The sequence below is a fragment of the Babylonia areolata genome, chromosome 16 (genome assembly GCF_041734735.1).
Source record: "Babylonia areolata isolate BAREFJ2019XMU chromosome 16, ASM4173473v1, whole genome shotgun sequence".
In the NCBI taxonomy this organism is placed as follows: Eukaryota; Metazoa; Mollusca; class Gastropoda; order Neogastropoda; family Buccinidae; genus Babylonia; species Babylonia areolata.
The window spans coordinates 11,655,569-11,667,031 of record NC_134891.1 but is presented as its reverse complement, the minus strand read 5'-3'; the positions used below and the strand labels follow the sequence as shown (position 1 = coordinate 11,667,031).

Genomic DNA, 11,463 nt, shown 5'->3' with positions numbered 1-11,463 from the left:
AGCATTTCAAACTCCTGATACCAATAGGTTCGTTCGCTCCCCAACCTCATCCCTGACGGTAAACTTTCTGAGCATTTGCACCTTTGCACTCTTCAAATGTCAACCAGATAAACACACAAAAACCTGAGCCATCTGGTATGGAATGGAGACAGTAGAAGAAGAAGAGCTATGCCCAAATCAACATGATGGTCAAGTCAATGTAATGCTGTAAAAAAAAAAAAAAAAAAAAAAAGGTCATGCACTCACACACCCATTCCGACGAGAAAGGCACAACGTAGGTGAAGTCATCCAACCCACCACTGCTGAACACCAGGTTCACCCCTCCACCCGCTCGCTCCCCAACCACCCAACACCACCCCCCGACCCTGAACACAACCCTGAGTGAAAGTTACAGCCGCGTCGATTCGGCCAGACTGGCCGTCTGCTTCCCCTGCATGAAGAACACCCCACGACCGTGAAGGTCGTCTCCCTTGTCACTGACCCCCAACTCGCACGGCCCGCCCCTCACCAGGACGGGAAACTCTTCCAGCGAAGACACATTTGTGCTTTCTGCCAAGGTCATGTTTGTACTACTGCTGCTATGGCGACGACCTTTGGACGGACTGTCAAGGTCCTTGGTGCCACCCTCACATATATGAACCTCCCCAAGCCTGTCCCACCAGTGTCCAGGGGTGCGTGGAGATCTTTCCCCCCCTGTGTCAGCCACCAATTCGGAACTGACGCTACGGGGGCAGTTTTCACATGGTGCCCGGTCGGAGCCGGGCAGCGCTTTCTTTGCATAGAACACATTGCTGCCGCAATCACACGCTGTGTCCAACGTCAACACACCAGAGGAGGAGGATGCATGCCCACTGTCCTGGCTGGCGAAGGACTCTGGCCCTGAGCCACCAGGCGTGAAGGGGGCGGCACTATCCTCCGCCCCTCCACACGCCACCCCCTCCACTGTGCAGGAGCTGCGGGGTGTGGAATCGGAGCCCTCCGATCTCGAGCCACTGTGCGTGGAGTCGGCGTCTACACTGTGAGGCAACAACGACGGTGAGCGTTCTTCACCATGAGACACTAACAACAGTGAGCACTCGCTCTGGGACACTGATGATGGTGAGCGCTCATCGCAAGTAATGGACTGCGAACACTTGCCCTGAGTAGTCACCGACACTGACAACTGTGAGCGTTCGGAGCTGGCAGAAGCGGCGACACCTGTGGCAGAATTTTCGCCAGTGTCAGTCTGGTCGTCAGCTGTGGAGGAAGGCACCTGATCGTCAGTGGTGGAGGAGGCGGACACCTGGTTGGACATAGACAGCAGCAGGTGCTCCACAAGGTGGTCGCTGGGGCTGGGCTCCCACAGCCCGTCGTTGCTCTCCGTGTGGCTGGCCTGACGCGACACCTCGCACAGCGCGCTCTCCGTCACTGACAGCTCGCTCCGCACCTCCGCTTCACGCTCGTAGTACAGCTGTGGGCAGGAAACAACAACTATAGTATGGTAGTACAAGTGCGTGCAGGAAACAGAACAAAAGCAATAACATGATAGTATAGTTGTATACAGGAAACAGAATAGCAACATGGCAGTGTGTTCAGGAAACAACAATCATAGCACTGTAGAACAGCTCTGGGCAGGAAACAGAACCACCACCAATAGCATGGTAGTGCAGCTGTGTGCAGGTAACAGAATAGCAACAACATGGTGGTACAGTTGTGATTAGGAAACAGAAACGCAACTATAGCATGGTAGTGCAGTTGTGTGCAGGAAACAGAACCGCAACTACAGCATGGAGTATGGCTGTGTGCAGAACAACTATGGCATGGTAATGTGTGCAGGAAATAACAATTACAGCATTGTAGAACAGCTGTGGGTAGGAAACAGAACAACAACTACAGCATGGAAGTGCAGTTGTGTGCAGGAAATAGAATAGCAATGACATGGTAGTGCAGTTGTGTGCAGGAAACAATCATAGCATTGAAGAACAACTGTGGGCAGGAAACTAAACAGAACTATAGCACTGTAGTACAGTTGTGTACAGGAAAAAGAACATGGTAGTACTGTTGTATGCAGGTAACAGAACAACATGGTAGTACAGTTGTGTGCAGGAAACAGAACAACATGGTAGTACAGTTGTGTGCAGGAAACAGAACAACTGTAGCATGGTAGTACAGCTGTGTACATGACAGAAACAGTAGCACAACATGGTAGTACAGCTGTGTGCAGGAAACAGAACAACTGTAGCATGGTAGAACAACTGTGTGCAGGAAACAGAACAACTGTAGCATGGTAGTACAGCTGTGTGCAGGAAACAGAACAACATGGTAGTACAGCTGTGTGCAGGAAACAGAACAACTGTAGCATGGTAGTACAGCTGTGTGCAGGAAACAGAACAACAACATGGTAGTACAGCTGTGTGCAGGAAACAGAACAACATGGTAGTACAGTTGTGTGCAGTAAACTGAACTACTATAGCATGGTAGTACAGTTGTGTACAGGAAACAGAATACATGTAGCAACAACATGGTAGTACAGCTGTGTGCAAGAAACAGAACAACTGTAGCATGGTAGAACAGCTGTGTGCAGGAAACAGAACAACTGTAGCATGGTAGAACAGCTGTGTGCAGGAAACAGAACAACTGTAGCATGGTAGAACAGCTGTGTGCCGGAAACAAGCATGGTAGTACCGTTGTGGGCAGGAAATAGAACAACAACTCAGTAGTACAACTGTGAGCAGGAAGCAGAACAAAAATCATACATTACAGATCAGCTGTGTGCAGGAAACAGAACAACTATAGCATTGTAGTACAGCTGTGTGCAGGAAACAGAACAACTATAGCGTTGTAGAACAGCTGTGTGCAGGAAACAGAACAACTATAGCATTGTAGTACAGCTGTGTGCAGGAAACAGAACAACTATAGCGTTGTAGAACAGCTGTGCACAGGAAACAGAAACAACATGGTAGTACGGTTGTGCACAGGTAACAACAATAAAAGCATTGTAGAACAGCTGTGTGCAGGAAACAGAACTACTATAGCATGGTAGTACAGTTGTGTGCAGGAAACAGAAAGGAAATTTTCTATCTAAAATTACGTTTAAATAACATACTTACCGTGACCCAACTAGTGCAGACTCCGGCAGGGGTCTGACATTCCTGTCCTGTGCAAACTACTATCCGCCTATGCGGAGCAGACGAAACTACGGCCGATAACCTCCCGGAAGTAGGTAACCTCCCCTTTGTCCCGCTGGTTATCGCCCTCTTTTGACGGCAGCATAACAGTACGGTTGTGTGCAGGAAACAGAATAACTATAGTATAGTAGTACGGTTGTTGTGCAGGAAACAGAATAGCAACAACATGCTAATAGTAAGTACGGTTGTGTTCAGGAAACAACTGTAGCACTGCAGAACAGTATTTGTATTTGTTTTGTTTTTTTATCACAACAGATTTCTCTGTGTGAAATTTGGGCTGCTCTCCCCAGGGAGAGCACGTCGCTATACTACAGCGCCACCCTTTTTTTGTGTGTTTTTTCCTGTGTGCAGTTTTATTTGTTTTTCCTACTGCAGTGGATTTTTGTACAGAATTTTGCCAGGAACAACACTTTTGTTGCTGTGGGTTCTTTTACATGCGCTAAGTGAATGCTGCACACGGGACCTCAGTTTATCGTCTCATCCAAATGACTAGCGTCCAGACCACCACTCAAGGTCTAGTGGAGGGGGAGAAAATATCGGCGGCTGAGCCGTGATTCGAACCAGCGCGCTCAGATTCTCTTGCTTACTAGGCGGACGCGTTACCTCTAGGCCATCACATCCAGATTGTCAACTGAAGAAAAAACTGCTTCCAATTTTACAGAGCAAATGCCCAATGCATATACAGAGCTCATAACATTTTGCATGTTCATACTTTCTTACTTTTGTTGAAAAAACAAAAACAAAACACACACACACACACAGAAAACAACCATAGCCAAACACAACAACCTAAAGAAAACAAACAAAAATACCAAACGGAACATTTCCTTGGTTAATCAAAAACAAGAAAAAATAATATTTTAAAAAGCACAACTTAAGAGCTGCAAACAGACACACACACACTTACCAACCCCATAACCCCTCCTCACACACACACACACACACACACTCACCACCCCCCTAACCCATCCCCCCCTCACACACACATACACCACATACCTTTCTCCCAGCCAGCTGCTCCAAGGAAGCCAAGATTTCAGCGACTGTGGTGGGCGCGTTCAGATTGAGCTGGAGAAACTGGGCCAGCACCTCTGGGGTGTGGGTGATCCTCTTCACCTGAACACACCCATCGGGTGACCAACCCAAATCATGAATAAACGTTCTGAGGTTACTGTACTGTACTGTGCCTTACTGTACTGTACTGTGCCTTACTGTACTGTACTGTGCTTTACTGTGCCTTACTGTACTGTACTGTGCCTTACTGTACTGTACTGTGCTTTACTGTACTGTACTGTGCCTTACTGTACTGTATTGTATACCCATCCGGTGATCAACCCAAATCATGAATAAATGTTCTGAGGTTATTGTATTGTATTGTATTGTATTGTACTGTATTGTATTGTATTGTACTGTATTGTATTGTATTGTATTGTATTGTATACCCATCCGGTGATCAACCCAAATCATGAATAAATGTTCTGAGGTTACTGTACTGTACTGTGCTTTACTGTGCTTTACTGTACTGTACTGTACTGTACTGTTTTGTATTGTATTGCATTGTATTGTATTGTATACCCATCCGGTGGTTAACCAAAATCACGAATAAATGTACTAAGGTTACTGTACTGTACTGTTCTGTACTGTGCTGTATTGTATTGTATTGTATTGTATTGTATATCCATCCGGTGATCAACGCAAATCATGAATAACTGTTCTAAGGTTACTGTACTGTGCTTTACTGTGCTACTGTGCTGTACTGTTCTTTACTGTACTGTACTGTACTGTACTGTATTGTATTGTATTGTATTGCACTGCACTGCATTATTATGGGTTCTATGGAAGCTTCCAAAATGTCAGAAACTGATTTTCCAACACTGGGTGTTTAAAAAACAACAACATTTTTCATCAATATTTCTTTTATCAACATCCGTGTGCACACACTAACTCCGGGTCCGTCTTGGACCCACAGAACAAGACCTCAACTGGGACACAAGACACACACAGCGTGAGAGGAAGAGAGAGAGACCGAAAGGAAAGGCAGACGCACCATGGAGTGCTTGCGGCTGCGGCGCTGCTTGCGAGATGCATGCTTGACGGAGCAGGAGACGTAGTTGTCCTCTTCAGGCCGGCGCAGCAGAACGTACTGCCCGTCCTCCAGTTCCTCAGCCGGACCTGCATTCCGTTGTCATAGCAACACAAGAACACATCAACTCTTTACTAACCATGTGGATATACAACACCCACACATTCTCTCTCTCTCTCTCTCTGTCATGCAAAAACTAGTGGCTTCAGTGAACAAGAACGTTGTCAAACAATCTGCCATATATTTACACAATGCGCTTCAGATCTGTTCTATCTGTTGTGCGTAACGTGTATTGTTGTAATTTTGTTTACTGAATCCAGTGTTAAATGTGATGTCAAACAATCTGCCATATATTTACACAATGCGCTTCAGATCTGTTCTATCTGTTGTGCGTAACGTGTATTGTTGTAATTTTGTTTACTGAATCCAGTGTTAAATGTGATGTACTATTTTCACACCACCCCCTTCATTAGGGGCTGTGGCCTGTTATGAATAAAATATTCGCATTTGCATTCTGTCATGCAAGCAGGCTGACCTGAGGGTGCCGACTCCTCGCTGGGCGAAGGGAGAGCAGGCTGACCGACAGCCTGGCCTGAAGAGCTGGCCTCAAGGTCTGTGTTGGAGACGAAGCGTTGGAGGTAGCGGATCAGGGTGTTGCACAGGCAGATGTGGTCGTCGCTGGGCTGCACCTGGGCTGTGTACTCCTCTCTGAAGGTTGTCACATCGCCAACAGAACATGAACGTGTCACATGGTAAAAGAAAGGTGAAAAGAGAAAAGCCTTCAAAGCTTACATTTTACAACAGTATTGTATAAATTTGTAACAGATGTCAATTGAAGATTAGATTTTATAATAGTTTTTATACTATCATAACAGATGTCATCAAAGGTTAGATTTTATAATAGTTTTTGTACTATCATAACAGTCGTCATAGGTTTTACAACACTACTGAAACAGATGTCATCAGAGGTAAGATTTTATAATAGTTTAATACTACTCAACAGCTGTCATTAAAAATTAAGATTTTACGATACTGTTGTAAAATATGTCACTAAAGTTTAGATTTTATAATGCTATTATAACAGTTGTCATACATGCTTAGATTTTACAATACTATTGCAACAGGTCATCAAAGTTAGACTTTACAATACTTTTTTTTTTTAACATATCAGAAAACTAAAACCTATCTTTTGAACATCTCAACTGCAAGACACAGACAGGCTTTAACAAAATTCGCAATACGTAAACATGACCTGAAAATTGAAAAAAAGGCAGGTACTTAAAATTCCATAAGAGGGCTGACTACTTAGCAGTTGTGAAGTACTGGAAGACAAAACCCATCTTATCAATCATTGTGTCAAATTTAACATTATTATAATCATTTTGAAATGATATAATTATAAGAATCTAACAACACCTGTAATGTTCCATATTACTTCATGCTTGTCAGTGATGTGCAACCAAGATTGAGAAAATATGTGTTTTTGTGCTGTACCAATATATGACAATTAACACTTTATTTATTCATTTATACATGTGTACATCATGTTTTATAAACCCTTAAGGTTTCATGACAAACAACAACAACAAAAACAGACAAAAAAAACAACAAAAAAACCAAACAAACCCAGCCCCCAACACCACTTCCCCAGCCTTTTATTGTCATCTGCGTAAGGGCAGCAAATTCATATTCAATGTATCTTGGGCCTGGTACAGGAAGGTGGGGCCCAATCCTCTCCTTCCACTGTCTGAACCTTCCCAAACCAAAACTGAGTACCCAATTCACACCTGGGTGGAGTGAGGAAAATCGCAGTACAATGCCTCTCCCAAGCACACAACACCATGCAGAAACAGGGCCTCAAACCCTGATCACTGGTGAACACTGGGTCAGAAGTCCAAAACCTAACAGGGTCAAATACACATACATTCAGAACAGAAATACACACACACGCTCACACTAACACACACACACTACACCCAAAAGGGCACACACCTTTCTTTACGCAAAGCAGCCTGGACAGCCTGTTTCTCCTCATTGCGTTTCTTGAAACTCTCATGCCTTCGCTTTTCTCGGTCGTCAAAGAAATCTTCCCTCTGTTTCTTGTAGGTGGACACCATCTGGCGCTTGTTCTCGTACAACTTGTCCAACTCTGTAAAATGACAAGCCTGTCCACAGTGACAGTCAGTCAAACGTCTTCTTCTTCCCCTTTTCTTTCTTGTTTATTTTTCTAAATTATTTTTCCCCCTTCTAAAATCTAATTAACTAAGTGCAAATATTCTTTTCTTTGGTGTTTACTTTCCTGTATATCTTTTTCTAAAATCAAATTTCTTTTTCTTTGTTGTTATAACTACAAAAGTGAAAAAAAAAAGGCAGTTGCCCTTTTTGTTGCTTATAAGTTATAGGAAATTTAAAATCCTTTTAAAAAATAAACCAACAACAACAAAACCAAACCAGCCTCACTGACTAAATCAAGTCACCTTCTGACAACAGCAGTGCATAGTATAACCATGCTTACACACAGAGGGACGTTTTGTTTAATTGTTATTATACAAGAACGGCCGCAAATGGCTGCTAAAAATTCGCTGTGTCAAACACAGAAGTGGCTGGTACCACACATTAAACATGTGCTAACAATGGCCACAGTCATTGTTGTTTCCATAAACGAGATTCTCACGAGAGTCACTGCCTCGTTTTCACCACTTCCTGATGAACATTTTGACTCTGAGCTTTTCAGAGTCCGATTTGTTTAAGTTTTGCCAAAGTTTTGAATTTTCAAAGTTGCAAGATGAGTTTGACGACTGCCAAGAGCTTTAGCATAATCTGAACGACGATTCTGAAAATTATTTTGAACTGTTTTAATGTTTTCTGTGTGAGCATCTTACAAAAAATAAATCGTACTGAGTGACCAAGATATTGACTGACCGAGTTTCGCCGATAATGAGAGTGAAGTCAGTTGGGTGTGAATCTATCGCTGGACCTCATCCTACACTACATCTGTGATTTTGTGTGTGCGTGTGTGTGTGTGTATTTTTTTTAAGTGCAGATGACTGTTACTTTATCAGATCTGCGGGTTTTGTTGTTGTTGTTGTTTTGTTTTGTTTTTAGTGCTGATGCCCGAATGTCAATACAGCACATCTGATTCTGCTCTTTTATAGAAAAGTGCAGATGCTTGACAGTCGCTACACATCTGCTGTTATAGAGAAAGGTGCAGATGCCTGAACGTTGCGACAGATAAAGAAAAAGTGCAGATGCCTGAACGTCGTGACAGATAAAGTGCAGATGCCTCAACGTCGCTTCAGCACATCGGCTGTTATTTTCCAAAAAAGTGCAGATGCCTGACTGTTGCTACACAAAATCTGCTGTTACAAAGAATAGTGCAAATGCCTGACCTTCACCTAAACCCTACACACTGGTCAGGCCTTAACAGACTACCACAGGGAGTCATCAGTGGTGCCCCTACCAACTGCTAATGGCTACAAGGCTGATTGAGTCAGTCAGTCAGTCAGTAATCATTTCAACAACAGATTCATGGTCAGAGGAGACGTGCACCCACCTTTCTTCAACTGCTCCGTTTTGGCTCTTGTCGTACTGTTGTCGGATCGCAGTTTCTCTTCCCTCTGCTTCAGCTGTGTCACCTTGTGGAAGTAATACTGCAACACACACATACACACTGTGCACTACCTGTGTCATCACATACACACTGTGCACTACCTATCTGCGTCAGACGAAATTCAAAGCTTCTTCCCCCACTAGGCCTTCAGGTGGAGCCTACACATGATGTTAAAAGATAAAAGGTTATAGGTCCCAAAGCCTTTTACAACCATCAGGGCAGTGAATTCATTTCCACTGTTTCTTGGGATCAGTCACAGATGGCAGGGCCCACTCCCCTCCTTCCACTGATTTTGAACTTCTCCAGCCAAAGTCAGGTACCCCATTTACACCTGGGTGGTGCAAGAGAAACCGGGGCAAAGTGCCTTTTCCAAGGACATGCTGAAACTGGCCTGAAAACTTGATCACTGGTGAAGACTGGATCTGAAGGCCAGCGCCTAACCAACTCTGCCACAGTGCCTCGTTATGTTCAGAGCTCTTCACCATGATCACACTCACTCATGTTGCCTAGTCCCATCTCTCTGGGTATGAGGTTCTGAAATTATTTATGAGTCAGTCATGTCACTTAGCCTCATCTCTCTGTGTAAGTAGCTCTGTGCTAATGAGTCAGTTATGTCACCTAGTTTCGTCTCTCGGAACATGAAGTTCTGTAACAATCATTAACGGTCGTGTCACCTAGTCTTATCTCTAAAGACATGAAGTTCTGGAATTATGAGTCTCTCAGAACATTAAGTTCTGTGCTAATTATGAGTCTGTCTTGTAACCTAGTCTCATCTCAGAATATGAAGTTCTGTGCTAACGGGTCTGTTATGTGACCTTGTCTTATCTCTTAAGAAATGACGTTCTGTAATTATGAGTGATTTATGTCACCTAGTCTCATCTGACAGAACATGAAGTTTTATGCTAATTATGAGTCATTTATGTCATCTAGTCTTAACTCTCAGGACATGAAGTTCTCTGCTAAGTATGAGTCTGTTATGTCACCTAGTCTTAACTCTCAGGACATGAAGTTCTCTGCTAAGTATGAGTCTGTTATGTCACCTAGTCTTAACTCTCAGGACATGAAGTTCTCTGCTAAGTATGAGTCTGTTATGTCACCTAGTCTTAACTCTCAGGACATGAAGTTCTCTGCTAATTATGAGTCATTTATGTCATCTAGTCTTAACTCTCAGGACATGAAGTTCTCTGCTAAGTATGAGTCTGTTATGTCACCTAGTCTTAACTCTCAGGACATGAAGTTCCATAATAATTATAAATGTGTCTGTCTTGTCACCTGGTCTCATCTCTTGAAGTATGAAGTTCTGTAATAATCATCAGTCAAAGGCAAGCATGAATCACAATGTGTGACTGGAGGATTCTCCTGAACATACTGTGCGTACACATGCACATAGGATCTTTTTGTTTTTGTCTTAACTAGGTTGCGGATGACTCTGAACTTTGCAGCAAAATAATAAACAGCAAACGAGCTCTTGCATGGACATTTTCATGCTCCACAGATTGTAGACATTTCTTCCAAGAGAATAAAACAGAACAGAACAGAATAGAATAAAATAAAATGGAATAAGTCTTTATCACCAAATATACCAGTCACAAGGAATGTTGGGGGTGGGGGGTGGGAGGGGGGATAGTAATAAAAGGTACAAACATAAATCAGAAATCATACACAGACACAAATACAGTAGGATTTTAGACCCATATATATCTATCTATATATGTCTCTCTCTCTCTCTCTCTCTCTATATATATATATATATATATATCTACATAAATACATTCAAGTGCCTGTGTATGCTCACTCACACCCACACACTGAGCATATCAACGCATGTGCTCACTTAAACATATTCCCAACACTGCATACAGACAAGGCTGCTGATGACTAGATCTACTGTAAACTGGCTGTGTGGACCACACACACAACACAAATGAAAGTGCTCACTCACATCTCTTTCCTCTCGCATTCTCCGCTGGCGGTCTCGCATGGCGTCTTTGTCTTTCTTTTTACTCAGGTACTGCCTGCAACAATGCCCCAAACCACCATTCACTTCACTAATTCAAACACTCAAAAATGCAAGGGATCAGCCTCAGAGGCTGATGACTGGGAGGTGGGAGAGGTTGTGGGTTCAAACCCCACCTGAGGCTTCATCACTATCAATCACTGCTGAATTCTTCTCCCTCCAACTGGCTCCTGACCAGAATTAGCATGCCAGCAACAAGATAGAACTCGGTGAAAATATTCCGACAGTAATGCAATAAAAACTGTTTAAGCTGTCATAGGCAGCTCATAAAAAGCCATTAACAACTGTTCAAAAAGCCAAAACCTCAAAACAATTCTAATCAAAGGATCAACATTAATCATCATTATCTAAAAAAAACCAGACATGTAAAAAAAAATGTCCCAAATTATGTGGCCAATCTTTCATGGTGACCTCAGTTTTGGTTGCCCTCCACTTCCATGCTTAGGGCAAGTTCCTATCAAGGTGCTTTGGTGTCAGCAGATTTATGGGGGCATGTTGTTGGAGGGATGAAGTGGCAGTCTCCACTCTGGGGGCGAGGCGGGGGCCATGGGAAACACTCACTTAGTCTGGTTCTGCAACTGAGTGA

The 11,463-nt window shown here is 43.4% G+C and overlaps 1 protein-coding gene across 1 annotated transcript in view; it reads right to left on the bottom strand.

Annotated features, from left to right (window-relative positions):
* Positions 1-388: 388 nt before the first annotated feature.
* LOC143290750 (uncharacterized) overlaps positions 389-11,463 on the bottom strand; it is a 20,320-nt gene continuing 9,245 nt past the window's right edge. Inside the window, exons 6-12 of the mRNA XM_076600264.1 lie at positions 10,803-10,875; positions 8,804-8,900; positions 7,243-7,399; positions 5,786-5,958; positions 5,215-5,339; positions 4,167-4,283; positions 389-1,450 (exon numbers count right to left, since the gene is read on the bottom strand). Of these exons, the coding sequence (XP_076456379.1) occupies positions 389-1,450; positions 4,167-4,283; positions 5,215-5,339; positions 5,786-5,958; positions 7,243-7,399; positions 8,804-8,900; positions 10,803-10,875 (1,804 nt within the window). The remainder of the gene's footprint in view (positions 1,451-4,166; positions 4,284-5,214; positions 5,340-5,785; positions 5,959-7,242; positions 7,400-8,803; positions 8,901-10,802; positions 10,876-11,463) is intronic.